The 16,414-nt window shown below is 44.9% G+C and overlaps 1 protein-coding gene across 1 annotated transcript in view; it reads right to left on the bottom strand.

The window, feature by feature from the left end:
• The window catches only part of Hpse (heparanase), a 34,380-nt gene extending 19,023 nt beyond the window's left edge, over nt 1–15,357 (bottom strand). The window contains exons 1-3 of the mRNA XM_051198268.1: nt 15,134–15,357; nt 7,964–8,109; nt 5,756–5,881 (exon numbers count right to left, since the gene is read on the bottom strand). Of these exons, the coding sequence (XP_051054225.1) occupies nt 5,756–5,881; nt 7,964–8,109; nt 15,134–15,351 (490 nt within the window). The 5' untranslated portion in view covers nt 15,352–15,357. The remainder of the gene's footprint in view (nt 1–5,755; nt 5,882–7,963; nt 8,110–15,133) is intronic.
• Between the last annotated feature and the right edge of the window lie 1,057 nt (nt 15,358–16,414).

Here is a 16,414-nt window from a genome sequence, read left to right as displayed (position 1 = left end):
TTCAGGGCAGAGAGAATGCTGGGAAGAAGAAGGGCAGCGTCAGAGGAGTGGCCAGCCAGATAGAAAGGAAGCAGGACATTCATGAGAGGTAGAAGCCATGAGCCTCTGGGCAGTGCATAGATGAATATAAATGGGTTAATTTAAGTTGTAAGAGCTAGTTAGTAATAAGCCTGAGTTATTAGCCGAGTATTTATAATTAATAATGTCTCTGAGTGGTTATTTGGAGTGACTGCTGAGTCACAGAGAAACTCCACCTATACAGGAGCAACATGTGTACCCTCCAGCTACGGATCTACCATCCCCAAATGTGGACCAGACACATCTACCCCAAAGACCAAGGCTGAGAGCCAGATTTAGTGACACAAGCCTGTGATCCCAGTACTTGGAAGCTTAAGGCACAAGAATTAAGAGTTTGAGGCTAGCCTAGGCTACGAAGTGAAACCTTATCTCAAACAACAACAAAACAAATGAATTCATGAACACCTTTGGAACCAACCAAACAATCACCCTTTACAGGTATGAGGCACCTGTGCTGCCTACCTCTCCTCATCCCCAAGATGTCTAGCATGCTTGTCGTGCAGAGTATATTCTTTTTTTTATTCTTCCAAATGTACTGGGAGTTTATGTATGTTATACATCCCCTAAACACACAGTAAACAATAATAGCTCCTAGCACAGAGGTAATATACTTGTGAGTTCAAACATATACTTAAGAATAAAGACAAGGGGGCCAAAGAAATGGCACAGTAGCTAAAGGTACTTGCCACCAACCTAATGACCTGAGTTTGGTTCCCCAGGATCCCTATGGTGAAAGGAGAGGACAAGTTGTCCTCTAACCTCCACACATTCCACACATGTGAAATAGTCTCCCCCCCCCCTCAGAAAGTAGAGATATCTTTGGGATGAACATAAACTAGATGATGTATTGAAGAAACAGAACGGGATCTTTTCCTTTAGTTTATAGTGTAAATTAACATCAAGGCATTCAGCATAGGGCTGTGTGCTGAGGGACAGGGGGACAGTGGGAAGAAGGCAGAGGAAAAGGAAGCCAGATGCTGCTGGCTCTTTAAATAGAATTAGTGTAAGGGTGCCACCCTTCTGTGGTTTGTCCTGAACTGCATCTGTAACTCCTGCCCAAACAAGTTTACAATTCAAACGGTTTGTCCTTAAGAGAGTAGTTCTCAACTTGTGGGTCATGATCCACTTGGAGACCATGTAAGATCATTGGAAAACACGGATAGTTACATTATATTCATAACTAGTAAAATTACAGTTATGAAGGAGCGATGAAAATAATTTCATGCTTGGAGGTCACCACAACATGAGGAACAGTAAGCATTAAAAGATCACAGGAAACATTAGGACGGTTGAGAACCACTGACTTAAGCTGACTCAAGAGGACCTGTGTTGGGAAAGTCGCCTATATTTTCTAGGACATCTCTTTGTGTGTGTGTGTGTGTGTGTGTGTGTGTGTGTGTGTGTGTGTGCATTTTTATCACCACCAGTGTAGAGACTGGACTATGCTAAGCCAATTACACGCTAGAAAGAGAAGGTCATCTCTGTAGAGGCAGGAAAGATGCCGCAAACCCATGGCCTTGGTAACATAGGATAAGTCCTAGACAATCTGTTTCAGAAGCTAGAGACAAACTAGTACGAAGTTTCATATGACCCCTCAAAATGGAAATTCACTTATTACCTAATACCATGTGGTCTCCTCACATACCCATATCATGATTTCTTACAAATAAGACCTTACCACTGTAGATTTCTAGTTCTTTCTGTCATCCCTATAGAGGAATCCCTATAGATCAGCACAGTGACTAAGGCCTGAAGATTTTTCTAACTAATCAATGAGCAAAGGCTTTAACATAAAATCACCAGGTGTGTTAGTCCCTAATTTTAAGATGAAGGGTCCAGAAATAGGAATATATAAATGAAGGGTTCATGAGTATAGGAATATAAAATTGTAAGCCCAAACACATTTTGGAAAAAAAATAAAGCTGGCAGCCACTGTTAACCTTTAACAACCACTTTCTGACTTATGAGCAGACATCCTGGCAGCCACTGTGTACAGACATAAACTTTTAACAACTGTCTCCCACCTCCCAGCTAGGCAGGTATGGCAGACTGTGATGACATTTTATGATCTAACAAATTAAGCTTGCCTGAAGATCAGAGTGCAGAGCTAGCCACACTAGTTAGCCATCAGGCAGTGGTGGCACGTGTCTTTAATCCCAGCACTCAGGAGACAGAGGCAGATGGATCTCTGTGAGTTCAAGGCCACGCTGAGCTACATGAAATTGATCCAGTCTAAAAGAGAAACAGAGCTTACACTTTTGATCCCAGCACTTGGAGTGACATGCCTTTAATCCCAGCACTAAGGAGGTGGAAACAGAAAGGGATGTGGCTGGGTGGAGAGAGGAACATAAGGCTGGAGGAGACAGGAGCTCAGTGCGGTCTGAGGATTTCATGGAGACATAGTGCCCTTTTTGATCTGAGGTATAGGTAAAAAGTCGTCCCCCACCCCCCCAAAAAAGCTAGGAAGTAGTAGCGCACCCCTTTAATCCCAGAATTTAGGAGGCAGAAGCAGGCTTTCTCTGTGAATTTGAGGCCACCCTGGTCTACAAAACTACACACAGACACTCTGCGTCAAAAAACAAAAACAAACAAACAAACAAAAATCCCTCTGGATTATTCTGACCTTCAGGCAAGCTTTGTTAGATCATAAACAAATACACCAGAGCAGACAAAGGTTATCCTCTAACTATTACCTCTATGGGAATCTCTGTATTGTATTCCCTTAATTTTTAACTATCCTTCTATGTGAGTTTACTCTTTGCCTTGCATTCTTTGGGGAACAGCAAAAAGTGGCTATGTCAGCCATAGGCTTTTGCAAACATCTTAAATTAGCATCCTATAACCAAAAGCTGTAAAACTTAAAATGTAATGTGAATTTAAGCCTGACCTCAAGGTTGTAAAAGCTCTTTGACTCACACCTGGTGCTGGATTTTACTAAAAGAGGAGGCAGGAAACCAGCACCCATTGCCACAGTGTCAGAAGCCCAAACTCTGGTCGTGGTCATGGCTAATAGCTAGTAAGCTTTTTGTGCCCCAAGGAGATTTTTTTATTTTTCTTTTTCTGGAATAAAACTTGCTTCTGGTTTAATAGACTTTGGTCTGTCCCCCATCATTTGAGACCTTTGACCCAACAAAGAAAGTCAGCCCCGCACTGAAGAATTAAAGCCAGTATTGACTTCTCCAGCTATGGAAGTCCTAGATGGTATTTTCCAGAATAAAAGACCTGGATAAGCTGTTGCGGCTACAAGTGTGCTGCTTTGCCCTGAGGGGCCCCTCGGCCCCTTTAAGCCCCCTTGCATCATCCTTGCTTTCTTCCCCGTCTCAGAATTGAGGAACACCAGGGTTTGCTCTGCCCTGGGCAAAGGGAGCACTGTGGCTGCTTTGATCCTCCATCCTGACCACTAAAACCTCCTCCATAAAGCTGTTTCACTTTTCTGTCATCCACATGCTCACTGGAGTAGAACTTCCAATTCTCTTAAACAGCCTTCCTCTTGCACTCAGGGCATGGCTAACTATTTGGTACAAGAGGCCCAGGGCTCAATCCATCTCAGTGTTAGATAAGCCTCCTTTACTACTTAATCTAGATTTTGACATAGAGTGAGAGATGTGTGACTCTTATTTGTTCCCATTTGAGTAATCAAAGGCGCACGCCTTTAATCCCAGCACCTGGGAAGCAGAGGCAATCAGATCTCTGTGAGTTTGAGGCTAGCCTGGTGTACATAGCTAGTGCCAGGACAGGCTTCAAAGCCATACAGAGAAACCTTGTCTGGGGGTGGGGGTGGGGGTAGAGGAGGAAACACAGTGATATAAAAAGGTAAAGGGGAATAAAGGAACAGAAAGGGTTAAATTGGGAGACAGGGACATGGCAGAAAAGGGAGTATATGGAGGGGTAACTAACAATAGGGCATTTTAGAAGGTTACAAGATCTTGGCATGGTGGCCTACACCTTCAATCCCAGTACTTGGGTTGGGGGGGCAGAGGCAGGCAGATCTCTGTAGTTCTAGATCAGCCTGGTTTACAGAGCGAGTTACAGAACAGCCCTGGCTACACAGAGAAATTCTGTCTTATAAAACAAACAAACAAAAAAGTTATATGGCTATGTCAAATATTTATCTGGCTTGGATCTGGAGCGTTTTACAATCCACATGTGTTTGGATTTGGGAGTAACAGAGAAACCATGTCTCAAAAAACAAAACAAAACAAAGGATATATGGTTAGGTCAAATATTTGTCTGGAATGCTTGGATCTGAAGTGTCTCACAGCCCACATTTGTTTGGATTTGGGAGTATTGCAGCCTTTACAAACTGCACATCTCTAGTTCAACCAAGACTCAAAACAGTGGACTTTGGAGGATTTCAAATTTTGTGCTTTCAGATTCTTTCAGATTCAGGGTTTTCAATCACTGGGGGTTTTCCATACTTCTTTGAGGAGAAGCAGAAGAAAAAAGGAAGTGTGGGTGAGTTTTCTATGTTACACTTCCATATTCTACTTTTCCACGAAGACTATATTCATGTTTTGACTCCCATGCTGCTTTCTGAATCCTACTCTGCAGCCGGCTGAAAGAGTCAGAAGTCAAGGAAAAAGCCACACGAGCTTTGGTTTGGTTCAAGGTCTTCCACAAATTGCTTTTCTTCTTTTTTCCATGCTGGCTACTGAAACCAGAGCCTTGCCCATGCTCAGAGTGTGTTCTAGCACTGAGCTATACGCCTGCCTCTCTTATTAATTGTGTGTGTACATGTGTGTTCATGTATACAATGAATGCACATGCTTATGGAGGTCAGAGGTCAACATTGAGTGTCTTTTTGTTTTTCATCTGATTTCTAAAAAAGTACTACCACCCATCACCAATAATAGTGAATAACTTAAAAAATGATTTACTAATGTGTGCAGGTGTTTCATCTGAATATATGTCTAAATATATGAGTATGAATATATGAGTGCTTGGCACCTCAGAAGGTAGAAGAGGGTGTCAGACCCCCCAGGAACTGGAGTTGAGGCAGTTGTGAGTCACCCACGTGGGTGCTGGCAATCACACCCAAGTTCTCTGGAAGAGCAGCAAGTGCTCTTTGTGTGTATGTGTGTGTGTGTGTGGGTCATTAAATCAGGCTATCCTGGAACTCACTCCGTAGACTAGGCTGGCCTTGAACTCATAGAGATCCGCCTGCCTCTGCCCCTGCCTCTGCCTCGTGAGTGCTGGAAATAAAGGCATGTGCCACCACTGCCTGGAGCAACCAATGCTCGTAGCCACTGAGCCACCTTAATTGCTCTTAACCACGCCAGCCCCCACTTTAGGCTTTGAGACAGGGTCTCTCACTGAACTTGAAACTCCCTAATTGACTAGAGTAGCTGGCCAGTTAGCTCTGGGGATCCACCTGTCTCAGTCCTGGGGTTACACACATAAACACACACTCACACAAATGCACATACACACTCGATAATACACATGAACTCACATACGCTCACACATGCACGTGCACATGCACAAACGTGTGCTGGGGATCCTCATGCTTGCATGGCAGGCACCTTACCCATTGAGCCATCCCCCCCCCCAGACTCCTCATTAACTCTTGGTAGCATCTAAACACTGCACAGTTTTATGCGTTGCTGTAGGGGTTATTAAAGTTCAAGTGCAGCCCCTCCGAACAAGGCTAGAACATCTGCAAGTGCTTGTTTCTTACTTGAGTAGGTGCTGTTCTTGAATTCTCTTTGGTATTGTTCTTTGAGCAGCAACAGCTCCAGGAAGGGCCATTCCCTCTGGAGTCTCCTCATCACATCAGGAGAGACAGGCTCAGACTGGCAAACGTCTGCAAGTGGAAGAGAGAAGAACTCAGGGACCCCACTTAGTCAACTATTATGTAGGTAAGGCACATGATTAAGTTTCTGGCCACTAAGTACAAGATCACAGAAAGTTATGTAGTTACATGTGCCACATTTGTTGGCTAACTAACCACTACCAAGAAAACAACCAAAGGGCAATTTCCCTAAGCAACAGTGGGTGTATGCTTGACAGAACACTTGGCACGATGTCAAATGGTTTACTAATTCAGAAATCCCTTCAGCCGCCTGAACGTATCAGAGAATTGGATGTGGAGGTCAGAATTCAGCTCAAAGTGAAAGTTCCTTTTCAAAATACAGCTGGCTGTGGTGGCATACATTTGTCATCTCAGCCCGTGGGAGGCTGTGGCAGGAGGTTTGGCATGAATTGAGGCCAGCTTTGACTACATATCAAGACTCTGCCTTAAAAACAAAGCAGCAAAGATTGGAGAGATTTCTTAGCAGTTAACAGCACTTGGTGCTGCTGGGCAGTGGTGGCTCACACCTTTAATCCCAGTACTCGGGAGGCAGAGGCAGGAGGATCTCTATGAGTTTGAGGCCAGCCTGGTCTACAGAGAGTTCCAGGACAGATTCCAAAGCAATACAGAGAAGCCCTGTCTCAAAAAGCCAAAGGGGGGCAGGGAGAAAAAAAAAAAAGGAGCACTTTTGCTCTTGCAGAAGACCTGGGTTCAAATCTCAGTACACACTTGGTGCCTCACAATTGTCTGTAACTCCAGTTCCAGGATATATAACCCCATCTCTGAGCTCCTCAGGCTCCAGGCACACATGCGTTGAACACATATATACAGGTAAAACACCCATGCACAAAAACATACCTGGACAGTATTTGCTTTGTAATGATTTCCTCTGTGGTGAATTAGAGCTAATGGGCCCAAACTGATAAACTGCTGACTGCTCTCCCTTGAGGGCTGGTACCATCCAGGCTTCTGGAACCACGGGTGTGCGTGGGGGCCACCCCAACGCTCCTCCCAGGAAGCCTGCACTGTTTTTAATCACGAGACAGCAGGGGTGCCAGGGCTTGCTGGCAGAACCAGCTGAGAATGGCTGATGACTTCCTTTCTGGGAAGCTGCCCTGTGACAGGCTGACAGAGTCCCTTTTCTAGTTCAGTGCTCACAAAAGGTGTCTCAGAGGAGCTTCAGGGATCCCAGGGAGCCCCTCAGCTGCCCCAGGGTGAGGAAATGTGAGGAGGGAAGATCTGTGTGCCATCTAATGGCAGAGAAAAGCCAAATGGCGGAAAAGGATCACGGCTGCACATGAATGGTGGACAAGAACCAGGCTGAGCAAACTCCGGGAACTTCTTCCTAAAACAGGTCCTCAAGCCTTCTCTCTACTTCTTTCTAATCACCGTGCTCCCAGGTGTAGACTGACTAACTGCTCTGATGATCTACTCACTGGAGAAAGTGAATGGAAAGGAATGTGGAATATATGAACGAACTAAGCGCCAGGCCCTTAAGGTGTGAAGAAGTATACAATGTATCTCACAATTGTTCAAATAATAGTTTTAACAGGCATCTGATGTCTCACAGCACTTCTGAAGGTCATGGACAAATCTCCAGGTCCAGCAAGGACAGATGTCTCAGGTGAGGTCCACATACTTTCCATGTTAGAACCATCTGAGAAGCTTGCTAAAGAGTCTAAGGTGGGGCCCTGAGACCTCACCACTCAAACTCACCCGGGCAATAGGGACAGTCAGTGAAGTTGAGCCCTGGGGCATTCAGTAACTCAAATCACAGTCAGGTGAAAGTTTCCCCTGGTGTTTCTTTCTCTCTATATAACAGAGTGCTTCTGTCTACTGCTATGTTGTTACCTATAAATACTCTCCACTCTGACCCTGTTTCTTCCTATGTGTTCCCTCCAAACATACTTTCAGCTATAAACACTGCCTGTTTGTTTATAACTCCCTGTTATGCCCAGAGGAGGAAAGCCGCCCATAGCATCTTCGTTCCCCTGGGGTCCTCTACTTATCTAATGGCCAGGTCTGAGCAATAACACTTTTGACTAAGCATCCTAAGGACTGGTACAGGTTAACTAAAATATGTAATCTTTTCACCGTGGTTGACTTGAGATTGCCAGTAACTTCTTTCTTCAAAAGTTGGTTCCTTCTTGGGATCAAAAATAAGGAAGTCGGTCTTGGTACCACCAAATCTCAAGTATGCAGGAGATAAACCTCTGGCTAAAGTTCGAAGCCTTGGAGAGCTGTTATGAAGACAAGTAAGAAAGTATAATAACAATTATTATTATCTTAGTTTTTTGAGACATCTTACTATGTAGACCAGACTTGCTTCAAACTTGGGGTCCCTCTGTCTTTGTGCTGGGTTCTGGGAGTATAGGCATGCACCACCATTACGGCTTGTAATTATTATTTTCTGAGAAAGCACAGTTAAACATTTTCACTTCTTTCTCTCTTAGTGGGCCTATTCCTTAATTTCTAGCTGCTATCTGCCCTAGGGGGTGGAGAGAGGTGAACAGTTCAAGACATATTTATCCACAGAAATAAAAGACTTGGTGGTCAAGTGGTCAGGAGTTTGGGGAAATACCCTGAGAAAAGCAGTTTAGCTGAAGTGTAAGAAAAGTATTTCAAAATAGCAATTATCTCAATGAAGACAAAACGTAATAGTCACACAGCCCGTGAATGCCAATACACAGCCCAAAGGCTTATGCAAAGGACTTTCTCAGAATCACTCAGGCCTCACGCCATCCCACTGGCTGGGCATTGGTTCTCTTTCTTGGCATTTTTGTTTTGTATGATGACAGAAGAGATCCACTTTGATTTATGTAGCTACTATATCTATAAGTAATTGAGACTAGGCAAGAGATCGGTGTCCCTTGGGAACTGGAGGGGAAAGGAGCAGTAGTACTATATGATAGTCTGGTTCAGATACACGTGGACCAAAGCCTGGTGCACAGAGCTATGGACTACGGAAAGCTCATTGGGTCGCTCTCCATCAATCCAACCTGCCTCATGTCCTGCGGAGGATCTCCCACCCTTTGAAATCAGCTTCCTCTTGTCTCAACTGCCCTGCCTCTCCCACCTGCTGCCCCTGGTACTGGTTCCCTAAGAACCTTGTCTGGCCTATCAGATTCTTCCCAGTGCCTACACGAATGCCTGGCACACAGCAGTGCTTAGCCAATATTTGCTAAGCGAATGAACAAAGAAAGCCAGCCTGAGAAAGGGCAAAGGGAGGCCAGCCAATGACTACATTTTTGAACAAGATGACAGTAAAACTCATTGCTATGGCCACTGCCACATTAAGCAAGTCATATGTCTTGGAGTTTTGCTAGGAAAAACCTTTTTGTTTGTCTACTTTGTAGTAAAGTCTCTTTTGTGCTCTTAGAACACAATATTGAGGCCTTCTGACAAAAAAAAAAAACAAAAACAAACAAAAAAAAAAAAACAAAAAAGCAAAACAGATTTAACACAGCTGCAAAACTTGCCATAAAAACAAAATTGATCAAAGGCAAAGTATTTCAATCACATGCAGGAGAAAGAAAGGAAATGCCCGCCACCACAGTGTCATGGAAATAAAGGAATGTGTAAGGCAGCTGCAGCTGCTCCCTTTCCAGAGGAGGTTGTCAAGGGAAAAAAAAAATACAAAAACACAAAACAGTCTGCAGGTGTTTTTATTTTACCTTTAGGGCAAAAATACATTGCTCATCTTTAACAGAGCAGAGGTGGCTTATTAATATACACTAAATGCTATTATATTTCCATTTCCAGATTTAAGGGCCACCCCAGAGATTCCAAAAGAAGGTAACAGGATGGACTAAGTGACAGCTGGCATTTCAGCAAGAGCAATGAGGCAGAAGTAGAGGTTATTATCACAGAACGGTTTGGATGATAAATCAAACAGCTCAAATATGGGAGAGATCGAGAGAGGCAGCTGCTCAAGGAGGCGCTGTGTAAAAGGCAGGCATGTTGAGAATTTACTTTTGCTATAATGTGAAGGAACTGAGAAGGCATGGAATTGTGATCCTAGAGTGCGAAGTTGGAGTTTGAAGTTTTCACATACAGAAGTGATGTTTCTGGAGATGAAGAGAGTCAAGACATGGTCATGATGTTTGCAGGTTGAAATGGAGTAGAGCGGCATGTGACAACAACCAACTGTCTGCAAAAAAGCACCCGGTTCACAGTGCTTGCTAATTTTCATGGTGTGCATATTTCCACTGTTACCAAGGTACCGGTGTGATGCCATAGAATGTGGTGGTTTGAAGAAATGCACACATTTCATGGGGTGATGCAAACTGGCCCAACACTGAGTAACAGTTACCTGAGAGGAAGGATGGAGAAACTGAGAGATTTGTTTTTTCAGATAAATGTGATGTCACCTAAGACAATAATGGGACGCAGAACTGAGAACAGTGCCAGATTTTAACCAATATGGAGACCAGGGAAGCAGTGAAGCCAAAGATTGACTGAGAGCTGGAGGAGAACCACACACTCGTCTACAGCAACCATCTCTAATACACACCAGTTTCATCCAGCACTTGAGGCAGATTGGAAGGATTTTTTTTTTTTCTCTCACTTAGTCTGCCGGCATCACAATGATCTGGGTGTCATTATTATCCTCTCTTTATAATCACAGAACCTAAACAAAAAAGAGCTAAGATAACTCACCAAAGGTAAAAAGCCAAAAGGGACTTGAATTACAGTGGTCTGCATGCAGACTAGAGAGCCATTATCTAGGAGTAGCAGGCACAGGAATGGAGTATGAAAGAATGGATGGCTCACACTCAACAGGTGTACAGAAGAGGAGTCTTCAGGGAAGTGCCCTGTATTAGCTAGGGCACAGGGGTAAAGGAATACTCTATGAGAATGACAACAGGGTTACCAAGCTCAAGGCTTCGGGAGCATGGTGGAATGGCTTGGGAGGGAAGGGACACCAAGAGGTCAATCAGGAGACAGCTTCTCAGGGATCAGTTCCTTGTCTCTCTTCAGTCAAAATGACTTGTCTGAGTACTAGACAGGGGACATGTGGCCCTGTACAGTGTGGGTCTGGTGGTTAGAATGATAAGTGTCCCATATAGGCACACTTATTTGAACATGTGGTCCCCAGAAGACAGTGTTGTTTGTCTGAAGAGTTTTAAGATAAGGCCTGGCTAGAGGAGGTATGCCACTAGGGGTGGGCTTTCAGATCACCTAGCCTTACCCACTTCCAGAAGCTCTTTTTGCTTTTTGTGTTACTTCCTATTCAGGCCATGAGCTGCCATTCTTCCCCTGCCACCCGGATTCTCTCTGAAACAGTAAGCCCAAACAAACCCTTTCTTCCTTAAATTGTCTTTGACTGTGGTATTCAGTCACAGCAACAGAGAAGTAACCAACACAACTGGCTATTAAACCACAAACTTCATATCAGTAACGTGCCTCCAAATGCAGAAAGCAGCTGTTAATAAAGATGTGGGTATTTAACTATTAAAAGTATTAATGAATGGTATCTTAGGGTTTCTATTGCTATGAAGAGATGCCATGACCATGGCAACTCTTATAAAGGAAAACATTTAACTGAGGTGGTTGCTTACAGTTCAGAGGTTCAGTCCATATCAGTAATGATGGGGAGTACAGTAGCATGAAGGCAGACATGGTGCTGCTGGCTAATCTTGATCAGAAGACAACAGGAAGTGGACTGTCTTACTGGGAGTAGCTTGAGCATAGGAGACCTCAAAGACCACACTACAGTGACACAATTCCTCCAGTAACACCACATCTCCTGCAGCAAGGCCATACCTCCTAATAGTGCCACTCCTTTTGGGGGCCATTCTCCTTCAAACCACCAAAAATGAGTTATTGAAATGTCAAAAAATAATGTTTACTGAAGGAAAAGAAGCAAATTACTATGCAAAGCAAGCAAAACCCACATTTTTTTCCCTTTGTTGTTATACTGGCTGATCTTGTGTGTCAACTTGACACAAGTTAGAGTCATCAGAGAGGAAGGAGCCTCAGTTGAGGAAATGCCTCCATGAGAACCAACTGCAAAGCAGTTTCTCATTTAGTGATCAGTGGGGTAGGACCCAGCCCTTGGTGGGTGGGCCAGGAGGACCAAGCCAGTAAGCAGCTCCCTCCATGGCCTCTGCATCAGCTCCTGCCTCCAGATTCCTGCCCTACTTGAGTTCCTGTCCTGACTTCCTCTAATGATGGACTATGATCTGGAAGTATAAGCCAAGTAAACCCTTTCCTCCCTGCTTTAGTTGGGGTTTTTATTGCTGTTAAGAGACACCACAACCACAGCAACTCTTGTAAAGAAAAACATTTAACTGGAAATTGCTTATACTTCTATTATCATCAAGGTAAGGAATATTGTGGCATGCAGGCAGACATGGTGCTGGAGGAGTAGCAGAGAGTTTTATATCTTTCAGGCAACAGGATGTCGATTGAGACACTGGGCGGTATCCTGAGCATAAGAAACCTCAAAGCCCACCCCCACAGCAACACACTTCCTCCAACCTCCTAATAGTGACACTCCTATGAGATTATGATGACCAATTACACTCAAACTACCACACTCTCCAACTTGATTTTTGGTCATGTGTTTCATTGCAGCAATAGGAACCCTAAGATAGTTGTTCAATGCTACTTCTGCCCTGAAGAACTTAAGATTTCTACATATCCTCAGTATTATATTGTCTTATTTTGATGAGGAAATTATGGCCATGTATGCATATGCCTTATTTCAGGTAGAGCTGTGCTCTCTAACACAGTAGCCACTAGCTGCTAACACTTGAGATGTAGTCTAGCTGAACTGAGACACGATGTAAACATAAGTCACAACATTTTTACAGGCATGGTTTCACAAAGGGAATGTGAACTATCTCATTACTGTTTTTATATTGGGCTGGGAGTGCAGTTCAGTGTCAGAGCAAGTTACATAGTGTGCAAGGCCCCTGGATTCTGTCCCCAGCCCTGGCAAATGTTATCGTCTACACACTTCTTCCTATTGTTTATGTTTGCGCTCTGTTGCTTTGTCATTTGAGACACACCCTCACTATGTAGCCCAGGCTAGCCTCAAACATGTGACACTTTTGTTTCTGCTTCCCAAGTGCTAGGATTATAGCTAACAATCATATTTAGCCTTTTTGCTTTTTGTAAAATGTGTTTACCAAAAAATTTTAAAATTACATTTGTTCCTTGCAGATGAGGCACACACCGTAATTCATATTGCTTCTGGGACTGGGGTCTCTTTGGTATTCTTCACTAATCCAGGCTGAGAATGTATTCTGACTAATTTCCTCAGGGAAGAGAAATTTAACAGATGTTCCTTTTTCAATTCTAGAGTCTTCTAAGATTAACATTTAAATTTTTGGACTGTCTGTTCTCTGGTTACAAATATGAGAGAGACCTGTTTCCATTCATCTGGTGCTTGTAACAGAATCATACCATGCCAATTCATTTGTTTAACCCTCCTTAGAGTCACCTCCGAGGTTTGGACATCAAGTCTCCTATCTGTATGTTAATGGTAGTTTTCTTTTTTTTAAATCAATCTGTCAGTTTGTTTCTAGACAATGTTTTTTTAAATATATTCTGTTGTTTCCTTTTTAAAAAACTCACTGGCTTGTTTTCTTCTTGTATGCCTTTGCTTTTATGGTCAGAGTCTGCCTTCAAATACTGCTTTTAATTACTAGCTGATTGCCCATGAGGTGAGTTATCTAGTCTTCCATAACCTCAATTTCTTCATCATTGCCTCCCAAATGCCGGGATTAAATCACTTGACCCTTAAATGTATTTTTTAAGACAAAATCTAATGTAGCCCAGGCTGGCCTTGTTAAGTATCTGAGGATGGCATTGAACCTCCTCCCTTTAGCTCCTGAGTGCCAGGATAAGAGTCAAGAGCCACCATGCCTAGTTGTGTGCAATGTTGAGGATTGAACCCAGGATTTCGTGTGTGCTAGGCAAGAAGAAACAATTAGCTTAGCCTTCAAACATAGTAGTGAGTAGTTATTAACTTGTCAAGCCATCATACAAATCCCATGAGCCATACTGGAGAAAACCAGGGCTGCCGGACTGTCAAACTCTCAGCCCTGAGACTCCAATGTGAAATCAGTGGTGACACCTGATAGTGTGGGCTTGGGACATGCAACCAATGCCCAGGCCTTTGACAATGGTGACATAATGGCCTGGTAAGGTCAGCTAAGTGTGGTGACATTCAAGAGGCTGAGGCAGGAAGATGATGAGTTCATGGCTAGCCTGAGCTAATGGTTACACAATGTCTCAAAACAACAAAAGACATGGTCATCTCTGGAGGCTGCCATGGTTTAGATGACTTACAACTGCACCTGGTGTTTCTCATCTTGGGGACAAACTGTGTTCATGGAGCAGAAGCAATAGATGTATGTGCTTCCTCACTGAGGGGAAAGCGGTACAGCTGATGAAGCAGCATTCAGTCTGCACCCTCATCTTGGAGAAACATATGCTTTTTAAAAGCTTATTAGCACATACTAATTATAGATAATAATGGGTTTCATCATGTCATTTTCAAGCGTGTATAAAATGTATTTTGATTATGCCCCCCATTGTCCTGACTTGTCCCCTCCCCAATTTTCCTAATTAGTATCAGTTTCTTCTCCCTATCTCCTCCGAACCCTCACCACACCCCACCACACCCCCTTGTCCCAATTTAATCCAGTCTGGTCCCACACTTGCTTTGTTACCAAAGATGGTCTTTAACTCCTGGTCCTCCAACCTTCGCTTCCCACCTGCTGGGGTTACAAACACCCTGCAATCTCCTCCCCTCTGCTGCTCCCCCCTCCCGGCATTTGGTCCAATCTGGCCTCAAACTTGCACACTAGTCACACACTCCATCAAACACCCAGTGATCTTACATTTAAATGCTCAAAAAGCAGCAAGAAGAGTGACAGTTGTTCTCCATAGAGATTTTTTTCCTATCTGACTTTTCTTTCGTTTTTTTTTTTTTTAATCTAAATTTCCTAAGAGAGCTTAAAGGACACTAGCTTACTGGTCCTCTTCTGAGGGAAATTCAAAGGCTCTGCCCGGCTGAGGTGCTGGGGCTGGTGACAGCTTTGGTTTTTTTCCTCCAAACCTCCTCTTAACCTGGCTTGGCTGGTGCCCAGGCAACAAGCACTGAGTAAATGAAACAGGAAAAGGCGTTCAGGGGTTGGCTGTACAAGAGAGAGAGGCTCGGGAGGCCAAAAGCAAAGTTGTTTCAGCAAAGACAGTGGCTGGCCCTTGCGGGTCACATCCCCGAGGGGATGCGACCCGGGCTGCACTTACCCCAGGAAGGTGATGAACCGCGGGTCGGTGGCCAGGTTGGCGTCGATGGTGATAGACAGGAACGAGGGACTCACGAGATGGAGCGGCTGCTCGGTGGAAAACTCCAAGTCTACCACGTCCTCTGCCAAACCTGTCCCGGTTGGAGTGCCCTGGGCCAGGGCACCGAGTGGTCCCCAGGGCCCCCAGAGCCACCCGAGCAGCAGCAGCAGCCGCCGCATCTCACCTGGCTGGACCGACTGCAGCCGTAGGAGCTCCCGCCCCGGGCGCCTGGCTCTGCTTTGCCTCTGGCGCCAGGGCTCGGTACCCTCCCTCGGCGCTCCATCCCTCCCACTCCTCCCCTGTGTTCCTCCCCTAGCGCCCTCTTCCCCCCGCCCTCGCATCCGCGCGCTCACTCATTTCCGTGCTGGCTTCTCCCTCCGCGGCTGCGGTCACGTCCACTTTTGAAATCATCTATAGCCATCCGAAGGGTGCGGAGGTGGCCAGAATCCAAGATCCTGGGAGGCCTGGAGAGGGAACGCCTCGGAGCCCTGGGTGCACGGGGTGGGGGTGGGGGACCCAGCTTCCAGGTGTCCTACTCACACTGCCCCCTCTTCTAGGTCCTTTTCACTGAGCGCCAGGGCTGGATCCTGAATTAAAAGCCCCGGCTGAGGATTCAGCCAGCCCATACCCACACTTCCATCTGTCCCAGCCCATACCCACACTCCCATCTGCCTTAAGACACTTTACACTTGAGCCTGCCAAAGTCTGACTAACCTAGTGTCCTCTGCCGGGGATCTGCTTCTTAGGTGTCCCACTATCGCTTGAAAAACTGATGTGAGCATCAGCTAAATCGCAGCTAAAAATCGCCCTCAAAACACTCTCTCTCTCTCTCTCTCTCTCTCTCTCTCTCTCTCTCTCTCTCTCTCTCTCTCTCTCCCTCCCTCTCTCTCTCTCTCCCTCTCTCCTCAACTCATGAAAATAGTACTTGGGAGAGCATAAGAGTGTCAGATACTGCTAGGCAGTCACAGGACAGCTAAAGTACAGCTAGGAACCCGAGCAGCTACTCTTGGAATTCGGAGCAAATTCTCACCAGGCATTTATCTCTCGTTGTTGCCTCAACTTTTCTTTATTTTTTTTCCTTTGCCATTTTACACTGGAAAATAATGATGGCAAGCACTAAGTGCTTAAGTCTCTCTCTCTCTCTCTCTCTCTCTCTCTCTCTCTCTCTCTCTCTCTCTCTCTCTCTCTCTCTCTCTCTCTGTGTGTGTGTGTGTGTGTGTGACCCCACTGCCACCAGTCTCC

The sequence above is a fragment of the Phodopus roborovskii genome, unplaced genomic scaffold (genome assembly GCF_943737965.1).
Source record: "Phodopus roborovskii unplaced genomic scaffold, PHOROB, whole genome shotgun sequence".
In the NCBI taxonomy this organism is placed as follows: domain Eukaryota; kingdom Metazoa; phylum Chordata; class Mammalia; order Rodentia; family Cricetidae; genus Phodopus; species Phodopus roborovskii.
Note: the sequence above shows the minus strand (reverse complement) of the source record. Positions and strands in the feature narration are given on the sequence as shown.